This window comes from Passer montanus, unplaced genomic scaffold, assembly GCF_014805655.1.
Source record: "Passer montanus isolate IOZ18808 unplaced genomic scaffold, ASM1480565v1 scaffold9, whole genome shotgun sequence".
Lineage (NCBI taxonomy): Eukaryota > Metazoa > Chordata > Aves > Passeriformes > Passeridae > Passer > Passer montanus.
In genome coordinates, this window is record NW_024374367.1 from 2,692,864 (window position 1) to 2,707,925 (window position 15,062).

The window sequence follows — 15,062 nt, forward strand, 5'->3', positions numbered from 1 at the left end:
TGCTCTCCTGTCAGCCACCTGGAGCACATCTGACAAAGCCAGCTGACCACAGGGCTGTGAGAAAAGGATGGGATCTGCAACTGAATTACCACATCTATTTTCTCCAGGGATTGCCCAGGAGTGAGTCACGCCAAGAGGAGGCTTTGAGCAGGGTCTGGGCCTGGGCAGATAAAAGCAGAGTTATTTGTGTGTGTTTGCTTGAATCAGCCAGAGAGAAAAGTGCACAACGCATCAATCCTGCAAAATAAATATGGCAACATCGAGGTTTACCCAGGAGAGATGTCCTGGGAAATGCTCTCCTTCATTCATCATCTGCCCAGGGAGGAGAAACCACAATGCAAGGAGAAACCACATGGCCAGAGGAGAGATGCCAAGGCACAGGACACCCTGTGCCCACCAAAAAGCTGTGGTGGTGGCTGGGGCAGACGTGCCCAGCACTGCACAGGGCTGGGAGAGAAACAACAGGATCAGATCTTTCTGGCATTGTTCCTCCTGGGTCTTCCCCTTTTCCTTTAGAGAAAGGCACCCCCTACAGCAGAACAAAACCCCTGCCTCAGAGGTGGGAGAAAAAGGGATGATCCCTTCCCCGACACCAAAAACAAGGCAGAACTGACTACAGTCACACCCACTTGACACAAGGCTGCAGTGGGCACATGGCCCCTTCCCCCTGCACCAGGGACCCAGTGCTGTGGGGTCAGGGCAAGAATTATCCACAGATGCACAAGCACACTCTCCTACAGTGCTGCCAAGCCCTGAATAGGGAGGGGAAACCACCAGGGGAGCTTCTTCCCTGAGCAGTCTTTTGGGAGAGCCACCATAAGGGCTCTAAGGCAGTCAGGCAGGCATTTCCCATTTCCCTGGTTACTCCAGCAATGAATCTCTCTCCCCTGTGTTACAGGTATGCTCCACTGCTGCAGGATCACGTCAGGACAAGCTCTGCAGTCCCCAGGGCTTGAGCAAGTGCAAGTCAGACAGGCAGAGCCTGAGTGTGTCTCTTCCATGCCAAGAGAGGAGAGACAGAAAGAACCACTTAAATGAGGAAAAACAAGTTCACAAAAGGGGTGCTGCTTCATGGAATCAAATCCACCACAAAAATCAAACCCAAAGCCAGTACCATGTTGGTGGGAAGAAGGCTACAGAGCAGGCTTAGGATGGAAGACCAGGAAGAGGGAGAGAGCAGCACCTTCAGTAAGGGACCATGACTGGAAAGAGAAGAACCAGGCTGAGGAAGACACCAGGAAAGGCAAGAGACACCTCCACAGCAAGAAACAGATGGTCCAAAATGACAGGCAGGTCCTTGCACGTCACGCCAGGCACCCTGGGTAAACATTCACTGCTGACATTTCACACCTACACAGGGCTGCATCATCACATCTCAACACCCAGAAGGAGAGACAACATCCTTGCTGCACTTGTCCCCAGTTCCAGGTCCTCCAGCCCAGATCTCTGGAGTCTCCAGGTCTAGTCCCTGGAGAGTCTAAGTGGAAGTTCTGTGTGTAGGAAAGGGAGTCCAGTTCAGTTGTTTTTGTTGCTCTGAAGAGCTGCTCTGCCCGAGACATTTCTGGTCTGGAGGTCTCCAACTTATCTGGTCACTTTTCCCTTCCTGCTCAGTCCCGGGCAAATATTTGCAAGGATTTTCCAGGGACACAGAAGTCCCTGAATTCTCCTTGATTTCCTCTTGAACCCAAGGGTCACAGCAGCCCTCCAAGGCTTGTGGTGAAGGGCCACATCACCTGGAAGGGGACACCATAATCATCAAGAAGTCATTTTGTCATCCAAGGCCAGAGGGGAAGCATGCAGGTGGCACTAGCCAAGCAGGTAACATCAGGGTGCCAGGGTGTGTGATTTAGAGAGCCTTTTCCTTCCTGACACCTTAGAAATTAGCTTTGATGTCCTCATGCCTCAATCATTCAAGAGTTTATCTTCCCCCATCTTCATAAGCTTCAACACAGGACAAACTGAGCAGCTTCTTACTTGACTGAAAAAATGCTGAATAAAACTAAATGATAGGATTTAGGAACTGGGCAAAATAGATTCAGATCTTTCCAGAAGCAAGAGGAAGTTGCACCTGGATGGAATTCCAAAGGAGTGCTTTGAGCACAGGGGAGCAGCAAAAATCCCAGCACTGCCCTGACCAAGTCAGGCTAAATCTGTGATTTAGGGGTAAAGGAAGTGACTTTTTTTGCAAATTGCTGTTCACCAGAATCTTTCACTCCACTCACAGCAAGTCAGTAGATGCTGGCTGGCAGCAAAATCCATTTGCTGATGTTGCAGAATGACTCCTGCTAAGTCCTAAATTGACTCCCAAAATTTCCACCTTTGGTAAAGAAAATTTTCCCCAATGCTACCCAGTGAGAAGTCTATCATATTTCAACAACAGCAGGGAAATCATAATCATTTGTCCTTTGGAAGACCAAGAACAACTAAGCAATAAGAAACAAGCAATTTCAAACAGGACAATAAATTTTCTCTTTGTCATAAAAGAAAATTGTCATTTTTTTCCCTCAAAGACCCCAGAGGTCTCTAAGTATGAATGAAAACCAGAAAATTGCTGCTTGATTCCTCCTCCACAACACGACTGAGTATATGGAAACATCTATGGGATCAATGTAACAGGAAAAAAATCAGAATTACCTCTAAGAGAGCAATGAGGCTCCAAGTTCCTGATAATGGATGTGTCATTACACCTTACACCTGCATTGCAAAATGAGTTTGTGCTAAGGGCAATTAATACCTCCCACCCCAAAACATTTCTATCAGATCTGGAGTCTGCTGGAAAACAAAGGCACTTTTTATGGGAAAAGATTCACAGTTGTTTTTCTGTCCACACATGTCAAAATTGGAGTGGGAAATTAGGAAAGACAACTCATCAGAGAATACAATAGTGTCACTATTTCCACCAAGGTACTTGTCCATCCTTGCCCAGAGACTGTGTACCCTGGCACGGCTCACAACCCACCTGGGTCCTGGGCAGAGGGACAGTTTTGTGTGCAGCATATAGTTCAAACACTTCCTTAACACCTGCAACAGGTATGACACATTTCCAAGAGCTGTCAGCTCTACCTCAGCTCCCAAGCACCTCAAGAAAGGCAGTCAACATTTCTTTTCTAGACCCACCTAGGTTCCTGATGGAAGGTACATAACCATGGCACTGCTTCCAGTGACATCAGCTCCTTCAGCCTGGGAGCCAAGAAGGAGTTATTGACCTGGGCTGTAGGATTTAATAACTGTCAGACCTCTGAAACAGCCCACACAAAATGAGCTTGTGCAGAAACACTGGATGGGCTTTGAGAAGAGCAGGCATCTGCCCTGGACTGAGGACATTCTTGCTGCAGGAAAACCCAGCTCCTTCAACAAGAGCTTACACCAGTTAAGTGTTTCCTAACAGTGCAGATGCTCTGTTCCAGAAAACTGGGGTAAAGCTGGAGGGCCACACTCCCTAGCCTTCACTCACCATATCCTGAGTGCCATTTTCAGCTCCACAACATGAAACCTCACTCTCCAGAGCAGTACAGAGGCTCCAAGTCAGCCAGCCCAGAGGCTTTCCACAGGCATCATGCACCAAAGATGAGATACTCCAAGCTTTCCTTCACAGCCAGGTATCTGCTGCTCACACCCAGCCACACCACAGCAACCACCTGGCAAACTCATTTCTACTCAAACCTCTAAGCTTTTGTTGCAGAAGGCACAACTGAGGGCATTTAGATAAGAGATGGCATTTAAGATAAGAGAAGGTATGATAATCTCCTGATTATGCCTCCCATGCAGCCTAATCTGTCCCCACAATCTGCACAGAGACCACCAAAGCACTGCTCCCACACCGCTGGGTGACCCACGGACCCCCAGGCAGGATCCAAGGAGCACTGGGTGATGAAGGGCAGATGAAGTGCACACAGCCTGGCCAACCCCATCTGCCTTTGATCTGCAGCTTATTGTCTTGGCTTGGTTGAGGGAGCTAATCCTCCCCCGTGGCTGGGGGAGGACAGGACCTCCCCAGCTTCCTTCAGCTGCACACCCCACACAGCACGGGGTGGACGAGCTGAGCTGCCTGGGGGCAGGTCAAGCTCACAAGCTCAGGGGAAGTGTTGGGCACGTCCAAATTGTGTGGATTTTTTCTGTAATCCTTCTACTCCACAGCAGCCAGCTTAAGCAGCAGGAGCCTCAGCTCCTGGCTCCTTCCCCTCCAGCCTCTCCTGGTGCCCTGAGCCACCGTGGGCTATGGTGAAAGTGCAGGTATCACCCCAAACACATTAGAGAAAGATGTAACACTGCCTGAGCAACCCACTTTGTGCAATGCAGGTGTAACACAACCAACCAGGGCAGATCCCATCCAGCACAGCCTTATCTCATCAGCACAAGCTCCGTGAGTTGGGTTAGAGGGGTGAGCTCACACTGCACCTTATCAGGAACACACCAGGCATGGCACTTGCTGAACAACAGGAGATGCTTTCTCTTGCACTGCACAAGCCAAGCCACACAGCACTGATGGCAGAGGACCCTGCTGCCTGCCCCCATCCCAGCATCCTGCTTGAGAGTGGCAGATTCCCAGCCTTGGCTGATCAGAGCAATGGGAGAGCACTGAGAGGCTAGGAAGGAAAACTTAAATTTGGGATTTGCACCTGAAGCCCACTGCCAGGGAAACCAGTCTCAAAGTGGTGGTGACAGTCTGTTCCACACCTGATGCTTGAGGAAAGATGTGGTTCTCAGGAATTGTAAATCCTATTAGCAAATTCTGAGCATATTCAGGGTGAGCCAAGAAAATGGACTTGAAGCAGGGACACAATCCTGGTGACTGAGCACAACACAATAGGGAGAAAGGTCTTGTATCAAGAGATATAGTCTGCAGGGAAGAAAAAAGGAGAGACATATCCCTCCCTTCTCAGAGATCTCCAGTGTACCTAACAGGCACAAAACCCTCAGGAGACAAAGAGGAAGAAGTAAGACACAAAACCCAAGTGTAGAAACCATCCTGTGAAGAGTCAGCAAGGAGGAGGTTTGGTGTGGAAGACAAGAAAGCCTCTTGAGAAAGCACTCGAGAGATGAGCTGTAAGATGCACTGGAAATGAAACAGCACCCAGAGCTGTGCACCTGGGCTGTCACCCAACCAAACACATTTCAACACAGCCACGAGCTATTTCCTCAGCCAAGCACAGACACTGGTGAGGGATGGAGGCAACTGTGAGGACATGTCTTTAGGATGCTGTTCATCTCCAAAGAGACTGTTTTGACTGACATTTCCATCTCCTGGACTGTAACAACAGAGGGGAGAACATCACCACAGTGGGTTTTCTTGTAGCTTTCCACCCAGCAGATCTTTCATCAGTAACTCTGGCACCACTTAGCTCTGACTTCCACACCACCCCTGTCATAGCAGTATTATCCTTGTCTGTGGAGAATATTCTGCAGGCCCCACACCTGAGGTCCCAGTTGTGGGTTTTGCAAAACCCCTTTCTAAAGGATTTCAGGGCCAGTCTTGTGAGACAACCCAGGGCTGGAGAGAAAAACATGTAGCACTTGTGTACAAGGCTGTGTACGGGCCTAGGTCTCCAGGGTCAAGTCACCAGCTCAGCTCAGGACAGGGTGTTCAGAGCCAAACCAAACTTTTGCTGCAATACCACATCCCTGCCCAGCACCAAAACTCTGGGGTGCCTTCCAGTAGGCAAAGCCACAAGTGTCCCACAGGACAGCCAAAAGAAACAGAAACACAGGTGCTGATCTTGGCTCAGCCATTGCAGCTGCAAAGCTGAGCTCCACACAGGCTGCAAAAGCCAGCTGAGGCTGTGGCACAACAGCTGGATGCTCCAGCCACACCACATTCCCACTGCCAGCAGCTCCCAGCCAGCTTCAACCAAAGCTGCCTCGCCATGGCCCAGCTGGAGGCCACAGCACAACCACCTGCAGGCAAGTGCCATGGTCTGAAACAAGTCACTCCACCTTCCAGTGAGTCAGGATCCCTGTCCATGAAGAGTGGCTGGAGGATGACCTCTCCTAGCTCACAGGTCTCCAGCAAAGATCCCGAGGATGCCTGTGCAATTACAACACATCCCACCTGTGGACAGCTTCCACCAGTTCAGAGAGTAGAGAAACCTTCCAGCAGGGATGTGGTGGGGCTACAGGAAGGATTGTCACCTGGAGAAAAGGACTGTTTCCAGCACTGTCCAGGACTCTTGGATGAGGTTTGACTCACACACATACCAGCACACACAAGTGGTACATGTTTTTCCCTCCAGCCCTGTGTTGTCTCACAGGACTGGCCCTGAGATCCTTTAGAAAGGGGTTTTGCAAAACCTACAACTGGGACCTCAGGAGTGGGGCCTGCAGAAGCCCATGACTGCCAGGGTGGGATGAGAAACACTGTGCACGCAGTTCTCAGTCGGGCCAGGCTTCTTGAGAGGCTACAGGAAAGTAGGGACAAACAAAAATCAAAAAGCAGAAATACCTGGGGAGGAGGTGGAGCCAGATCCAGCATCTTCCTGGTGGGCAGGAAAGTCTCACCAGTCTGTGCAGGCCAGAAGGGTTTCAGGAGGATGGAGGCAGGTTACAGGTAGCCACAGGAGAGGCAAGTATGCCACACATCAGGAATAAAGCTGGTTCACTGCCAAATTCTGCACTCTGGCTGCAGAGGCTGGGGGAAGACACTGGTAGGGAGCAGCTTTTGATGCAGGGTGGTGGGAAGCTGATGAAGGATAAGAAGAGGTCCCTGGACATTAAATAAATGCTGGGATAAGAATTACAGGCATGCTTTCAAAGAGGTTTCTGCCAAGGCCAGAGCATGCACTTGCCCCAGGCTTGGTGGCTGCACTGCCTTGCCACTCACTGCAGACAGACAGACAGACACACTGGCTCCAACCATGGGAGTCAAAGTCTCTTTGTCACTCACTCTGTCTTGAGCTCTCTGAACACCTGAGATACCACAGCATCCATTTCATGCCAGTCTCAAAGACAGGGAAAACCTTTCCAGTGTCTCCTGCAGATTTATCATTTGGCATTTCAGCACCTCTCCACCTCCAGCAGCTCCTCCCAAAGCCTGGGCTCCCAGGACAGGGCCAGAGCAGCTTGTTGCAGGATGAGTGGCAGCTGATCCCACAGCTCTTTGATCCAGACTGTGAACTGCTGGGGTGGATTAAGGAAAGAGGACTTCAGCTGACTTTCATTAGCTTTCTGCTGCTCCTTTCCCAACTTGTAAATTAGCAAGTATTTGCATCCAAAAGGCAGGTGAGCCAACCTGCTGGGGCTAGGGCAGAGGCACTTTGCAGAAGGGGCAAAGGGGCTATTTTATTTAAGTGAGGGGAGGAAAAGACTTTCCTGTCTACCTGGGCCAGGCTGGAAAATCCAGACAACACAGATGCAACCTGGCTTTCCCCTCCCCTCTGGTGCCACAGTGGAGTCTGGTACAGGGGTGGCCAAATGACCACGTGAGATTTCAAAGCTGCCTCCCAACTTCAATAGGTGGGAGAGCAGGAAGGAAAACAGCCCCTCAATCACCACACCGATTTTCATTGCTATTAAATATAATCATCTCTGCTCTCTTTCATCTTCACTTCTCCTGTGAGAGCTGGCAATGAAGGCAGCACACAGTGAGGAGAGGCAGAGTGGGAGAATTGCAACAAAGAACATAACCTCCAAAATGCACTGCCAACCCATGGGGAGGGAGCACAGAGACAGGGAAAACAACAGGCCCACTGCTATCAAAGGGAGGGAAAAGGGACCAGACACAGAAACTTGCTCAGCTTTGTTTCTTTCCCTCACCACAACTGCGACATCTCCAGAGCACTCTGAGCCTGTTCAACACCACCAACAGCTCCTCTCAAAGGTATCCCAAGAATTTTCAGCATCCTCTGCAGCACAGAGCATGGACCATACCTCCCATTTGGTCCCCCAAATTTAAAACACCAATCTCATGGCCCACTCTTATTTCTGGCCCTGCTTCACTGTGTGATCTGCAGGTCCTCAGGCAAGAATTTCTGCTTCTGCCCCCATCACCTGGGCTGCTGTCAAGGCATTTTCATGGACAATCCACCCCTTTGTGCTCAGGTGAGCTCCTCTTCTCTCCAGCAAAGGCTGATGGGAAAGGCTGGCAGGTTTTCACTTTCTCCTCAGCACACCTTGCTCCAGACACTTTGTGGTAAGAGTTCCTTTTTAAGACCTATTGATTTCATAAATAATAGAGTAAAAGAAAGAAACACATCACACAAATACACAGGTCAGATAATCTCTCCCTTAAGAAACAAACAGAAGCTACGAAGAAAAAATAGCCCAGCAGGCGAGCATTGATCTTTAAGCAGGAGATCAAGTGGCATTAGAGTAATTTGTTAATTAACTTAACAGCACATAGATAGGGCCAGAGTCAAACAGGTCACCTTGGGCATCTTGCTTCACAAGTAAGAGTCTTGAAGCCTGCCTTTCTCACTCCAGGAGCACTCAGCAGTTTCTGCAACACCACAGGCAACTCTGTCTTGGTTCTACTGACTGATGTCCACATGGAACAAGTGCCAAAAGCCAAAATCCTTATCCCTAACTCCTGTAAAAAGCTCCTGGGAAACCCAACATACAATGAGAAACTTTCCCAGTCACAGGCCTGCATCAGAAGACTCACACAGAAATCAACACCTACTGCTCCCAGGATGAAAAGAACAGTGTCTTCTGAAGTAACCACAGCCTAGAAGAACAAAAGGAAAAGGATATTCCTAGGCTTTCACAGGATGAAAACCATCTCAGTTAACCCTGGTCAGCACAAGGAGCCTGTTTCACCACATGGACCAGGTGTAACAGGAGACAGGCAGAGCCTTTGTGGCTGTTACAGCACCTACATGTGGCAGAGTGGATTCACACAAGGGGAACAGCAATGCCCCCTTGTCCCCTGCCCATACCATGCTGCCAGGAGGATCTCAAGCTGCCTAGCACACTCCAAGGTGCTCATTTCAGCTCAAACAGGCAGAAGTCCTCCCTGCAGTTGGAAGATGTGCACACCAAAGCTCAGCTCTGGCTGTGAAAACGTGAGGAGGGAATCACTGCCAGGAGCAGCCACCCCAGGGGGAAGCGAGGCCATGCAGGAGCTCCATCCAGGCAGCTGCTGAGCTTAACCCTTTCAGCCACCAGCTGCAAGAACAGCTACCAGCAGTGGCACATGCTCCACACAGCCACAAGCTCTTGCAGTAAGCAGGATCAGCTGTATTCAGTAGCATTCCCCACTGGAAATTTGCAGAAAAATCCTTGTGCCACGCAGAGCACCACTGTATCCTCAGCTTGCCTGGTCTCTGGAAGGCAGCAGTGAGGTATTAGCTGCATGGAAGGTGCCTGCAGGGAGCAGAAACAGTGAGGGAGAACAGGGGTGACAGCTTTTTGGCACTGGGTCACGGCACTGATTCAAGCCTAGCATTTTTGTGACAACAGAATGGTGTGTTTCCAGCTGTATTGCATTACCAGGGAGGAAGGGCTGGAGTGAGTATAAAGAAATCTAAAGGTGGTCACTGGGGAAAGACTTCCTTGCAGATGGCAAATTCCTGGCCTTGAGCAGTGGTCACCTGGCCTGTCTCAGCTGCAGCTAAGCAGAAAATGACCTCTGCCAGAATTCATCCAGGTGTTCAGGATGCTCATCCCCCACCAGAAACCACCCCACAGCACTCTCTCCTAACTTGCTGGTTTAACCACGTACCCTCACCTTTGCCCAGATTTGATAACAGATAACTTTAAACTCCACCTGAGGCAACAGCCACCACTTCTGCAGTGCAACACAAAGGCTCTCAGCACACTCTACCAGCAGCACTGGCTGCTGTGCTACAAGGAGACAGGGAGAAAGGAAGGAATGCCAGAGACCTGTGCCCTGAAACCCATCACTCTTTTCACTGACACCCCACATTCAAATCTCTGACAAGCTCTTCTTTCATGGAACCTGTACCCCAGCAGAGGAAGTAATTTACAGATATCTGCCCTGACAAGGAGACAAGGAGAACAGAGGGAATGAAGAGTGATGTCTGCCTGCAGTGACAGCTCTGTTGCAGAGCTACAAATCCCAGCTTTCCCTGAGACAAACGTAAAACTTCCTCCAGCACACTAAATCCAGGTCAAATACATAGAGGAGTACCAATAAGAGAATCTTCTTTCCCAGCTTATTTCCTTTCCAAAACTACAGATGATCAGGTCCAGCCACTTGAGAAGCACTTGCAAACCAACCATTTCTAGAAGCAAGAGAAGAAACACAGCCCTGCTCTCACGTCAGAGTGACAAACCTTTGTAAAACGATTCGCTTCCCTTCCCTCCTACTCAATCGTGTTTCAAAAAACATTTCGTTCAAAAGCAGCTCTTTAAAGAGGTTATATAATAAGTGATTTGTACCACAAGGCTGGCTAGTTTTAGCCCAGCTACTTAGATCATAGTTGGATTTTATTTCCTGGTTAGCTGGCGGGACTCATGTCCAGTGATGAGCCTGTGGGCAGAGGATGCTCCTGGCCACTGCACTTCCCAGCCAGGAGAGCCAGCATCACAGTGCTCTGCTGTTTCTGCCTATTCAGTAATGAGCTCTGCTGTTGTATCTGTCCAACTCCAGCTCCCAGACAGGAAGGAAAGTGGGCAGTGCTTGAAGATTCTTACTTTTTCACAGATCACGGTTATGTTTAACATGCTCCATAGTCACAGCAGCCAAAAAGCCATTTGCAGCAGCACCGGGCTCCCCAGGGGCCAATCTCAGCACAAAGAACCCTTGCTGAAAGTTTAGTGAGGTCATATGTCTGGCAAATGTAATGGCAACAAATTAAACTACTTTTTTAAGAACTTGGCTTCCACCGTGCCTTGGAGATCCAAAACAAAATCCTTAACTCTTCGTAGCCTCCTCCTGCACAGAGCTCACCACGTCAGGTTTTCAAGGCAGGATTTGTCCCCGAGCAGTGCAGAGGCCATGTCAGCCCAAGGACAAGCCACAGGCTGCTCCTCACTTGGCTGCTCCCTGAGTTAGCAGCTTCACAAATGGGACACTGCAGATATGCCCAAGTAAAAAAAAAAGATCAGGAGTGTAAAAGTAAAAGTGGGTTTAACTCACTCCAGAAGCCACTCTCTCCTCAGCACTCAAAAACTGTGGCGCTTAGTGGATAAAGTATGGAGCCTCAGGACAAGACAGGCAACAGGATTTGGGCTCAAGATTTTTTTTTAATGGTTGTTCAATCTTTAAGCACAAGGATTTCAATGTAGTCTCCAAGCCTTGCCTGCCTCTCAAGCAATAGCCAGCCTTCAGAAGTGCTGGTACATTTTAAGTCTTGTTCCAGGTAAAAGGGCTGTAAAGGGGAAAATGAAGTTGCTGAGATTTAGGACGAAGAAGGTAAATAATACTGTCAGAATCTTTTCAGATTACCTTTCTCACCTCCTAAATCATAGAGAGGTTGTAAGATTCTCTCTCCTCCTGACTCCCCACTCCCACCCCCCGGGGTTACTGATACAACAACAACACAGAACAAGAAGGTAAGAAAAGCAATTTTCCCAATCTGCTGCTTTTGATTGGGATAGTTATTTTTTTACTCAGTAGCTCCTATACAGTAGCTCCTGTTCCAGATTTCTGCTGGTAACAGAGTTGAAAATTCAGGGATGCTTTTGTTGCTGCTGAGCAGTGCTTACACAGAGCCAAGGCCTTTTCTGCTTCTCACCCCACCCCAAGAGAGGAGGCTGAGGGACAAAGAGTTGGGAGGGGACAACCAGGACAGCTGAGCCCAACTGACCCAAGGGATATTCCAACCATGTGGCATCATGCTCAGCATGTAAAGCTGGAGGAACAGAGAGAAAGGGAGGGCATTCACAGTGCTGGCATTTGTCCTCCCAAGTCACCATTACATGTGATGGAGCCCTGCTGTCCTGGGGAAGGCTGAACACCTGCCTGCCCATGGCAAGTGGTGAATGAATTCCACATTTTGCTTTACCTGATCAACTGTCTTCATCTCAACCCACAAGTTTTCTCACTTTTAGTCTTCTGATTCTCTTCCCCATCTCGGGGCGAGTGAGGGATTAGCTGCCAACTGGGGTTCAAACACAACACCCTACAACCCACTTGTCCTCAGCACTTGAGCATTTAACCTGTTTTAGAAGTACAATTATGTCTTTCAAATGGATTCACTCAGAACATCTGAAAAGGAAAAGCATCTGTATCAAAAGTGCCCAAATGTGGACACCTCTGGACACACATGAAATGTGCCAATTGTACTGCCATCCTCTCTAAAATACTATATACAGTTGCTTCTGTGTCTCTAAACACATTAAAAGGATGCAAAGGCTATTTTTAAAGTACATCACAGAATATTCTGAGTTGAAGGAATCCTCAAGGATTATGGAATCCAGCTCTAAGTGAATGGCCCATGCAGGGATCAAATCCACAACTCTGGCATTATGAGCACCACGCTCTGACTGAGCTTAAAAACTTGTGCAGGAATGTTTCAATTTTCCCCTCCACACCTCAATCCCAAAGGCCAGCCCACAACACTGAGGATCAAGTTGAAAGTTTAGGCTCTTGCAAGTGATTTTTGTCATTGTTTCGGTGGCAGCAGATCAGGGCAGGAACAGCTGTTTTTCTAGCAGCAAATTGGCCACAGCATCTTTGAGTCCCCTCCTCCCCACCCATCTGCATCACCACACAAGCTCATTTCAATGAATATGATGTCAGTCTCTCAGCAAAAAGCCACTGAAAGCTTAGAGCAAGAGCACAGAATATCACCAGTGAATTGATTCCATTAAGGGAAAGTAATGATTTATCAGACTCAGAGCCTGGAAACAGAAAACAAAGTCTGTGGCAGAGCAGAGAGAAACTCATCATCAACCAAGCATGGAAATGAGAAATCTCTCAGCCTCCCACAAATGAAGGAGTGAAATATTGTGATCATGCCAGCAAGGGGCTCTCAGAGATGTACAAAGGACCAGGAGGGAAGGAGACCAGAAGCTTCCTCATGGCTGGCAGGAAAACACAACCAGCTCCCCCCATGTGGGATGAGCAGCATTAACACCCCCAAGGTACTGTCCCTGCAACACAGCCTGCAACAAAACAGGTGCAACACCAGAAACCATCCCAAAGCCAAAACCACACGGCCTGGCCTTAAAACCAGCCAAACCCCATGGGAAGTAAGGATGCCAGCCTGTCCTCAGGCAAGCATCCAGAGTGCCACAACACGTGTGGAGATGGAGGCCCTGGAAGCTGTGCTAGGCTGGCAGGTGCTGGTGGCACAAGGTGCCACCAGAGGCAGGGGCTGAGGCAGCCTGTCTGTCTGCAGAGGTCAGACAGACCTCAGTGAGGATGGTAACCCTGGGGTGCTCAAGCTTCTCCAGGAATGTGGGTCAGAGTTTATTGCAAGAAAGGAGACCACCAGTATGTGTTAGCAGAAGAGGTGTTGCAGACAGGATCTCCCAGAAGTCCAAATTCTTGTGCAGCTACATACTGAACACCTGCCCAAGCCCCAGAACAGTCAGGAGGAGCAACGAGGGGAGGAAGGTGCCAGTGATGAGCTACTCAATTGTGAAAACATCTGCAAAATGACCAAAAATTAAACACAGTCCAGTATGAGAGGAGGGGAGTTCCATGATGGAGAAAACATTCCACTGTTTAGTTCTCTTCCTGTCCCTTTGCCCTGTCTTTAATTTAAGAAGCAAAGATGAAGCAGAATCTCCCTGGAAATCACCCTGCATCTGACACGCTGGGGCCTCTGTTCCAGCCTCAATCATTTTTCCTATGTTGCACATGGGAGCAGGTTGAATGTATCAGATTTAATCACCTCTGCACAAACACCATCCAGGGTCTCAGCTGCTGTGTCAGATTTGCTGTGTGAGACTTGGCTGAGACAAACCTTTCCAGGTGCCAGCTGCACAGGACCTCACCTGCTCCATATGGTCCTAGACCAGAGGTGAAATACCACTGCCCCAAATACCTGAGAGCACTTTGCTTCTCACCTTCAGGCAGCACACGCCTCAGCAACAAGCCCACTACAGCCTGGCATCTGGCAACTCCAAATTGCTTACACACTTTAACTTAGTAGGACCAGAGAGAGGAGAGATGTGACCTTCCTGGTTAGTATTCAGTCCACATGCTGGCTGCTGTACTTCTGGAAAGCACAAGAGTTCACAATTGTTACCCACACTTACGAATAAAATATTGCTTTTATTTTAGTGAAGTTACAAAGCTATTTACAGATACAGTAACTATACATTCCAATTGAAAAATAGATTGTGCTCAAAATTGTTAAAGCAAGTCACACACAGTCTGTTAGGAACACAAACAACCTCAAACCTCCCAATTCCTTCAGCTCCTGTCTGATCTCAGGAAATCAGTTTGTTTTGTTCTGAATGATCTTCTGCTGAGTCTCAAGACATTCCTTCAGCTTGTCTTCAGTGAGTGTCAGCCTCTGCTCCAGGATGGAAACTGTCTGCAAAACAAAGTGAAAGCTGCTGTTGAGCTACTGACAAAGACACACTGCACACTGTACTCTCAATAAAATGTGCCCAATAAAATGCTAAATTCACAGGAATATTTCGAGGCATTTCTAGGCTGGAACTCCAGTGTCAGCATTCCAGCAGGGCAGAGCCCCACATGACTTCAGAGAGGAGCAATAGCAGACAGTGGGTACAAAGCCCTCCTGCAGACAACACCAAGCACCCATTTCAGCACTGCTGCTTTCAGACTGGGCTCTGCACTTCCTTTCCTGGACAGGTTCATGAGGCACCAGACACTTCTGCTAACGAGACACACTGATTTTAAACAAATTTGCCCAGTTATGGCTGTGATTTTATCTCTTTGCTTCCAACCATTTCCTCCCTTCCCTGAACACCACGGGTCTGCTGTAATTAAAACACTCAAAACTTGCTGGACAAGCACCATGACAGGCAAGAAAACCTACCCAGCCCAAGACAATGCAGCAGGAGATGGAGGGGAAAAATTCCAAGAGGCAATATCTACCTCAACATAATGCCTACATTTCTTTGTGTAATCCAGTTACCCTGCAAAGGATTGCTCTCTTTCTCCTCGAGCTGAAGTCATCATGTACAGGATGCACAGGAAGAACATTTTAACCACGTGGCAATAAAAGCTTCTGCTGAAAACC

At 48.7% G+C, this 15,062-nt stretch overlaps 1 protein-coding gene across 5 annotated transcripts in view; it reads right to left on the bottom strand.

Moving 5' to 3' along the window:
* Positions 1-14,091: 14,091 nt before the first annotated feature.
* POC1A (POC1 centriolar protein A) overlaps positions 14,092-15,062 on the bottom strand; it is a 76,715-nt gene continuing 75,744 nt past the window's right edge. For 3 of the 5 annotated variants that reach the window (XM_039734298.1, XM_039734300.1, XM_039734301.1), the window contains exon 11: positions 14,098-14,387. In XM_039734298.1, the coding sequence (XP_039590232.1) occupies positions 14,289-14,387 (99 nt within the window). In that variant the 3' untranslated portion in view covers positions 14,098-14,288. Of the gene's footprint in view, positions 14,388-15,062 lie in introns of all 5 variants that reach the window. The other 2 variants (XM_039734302.1, XM_039734299.1) reach the window with 2 other exon arrangements.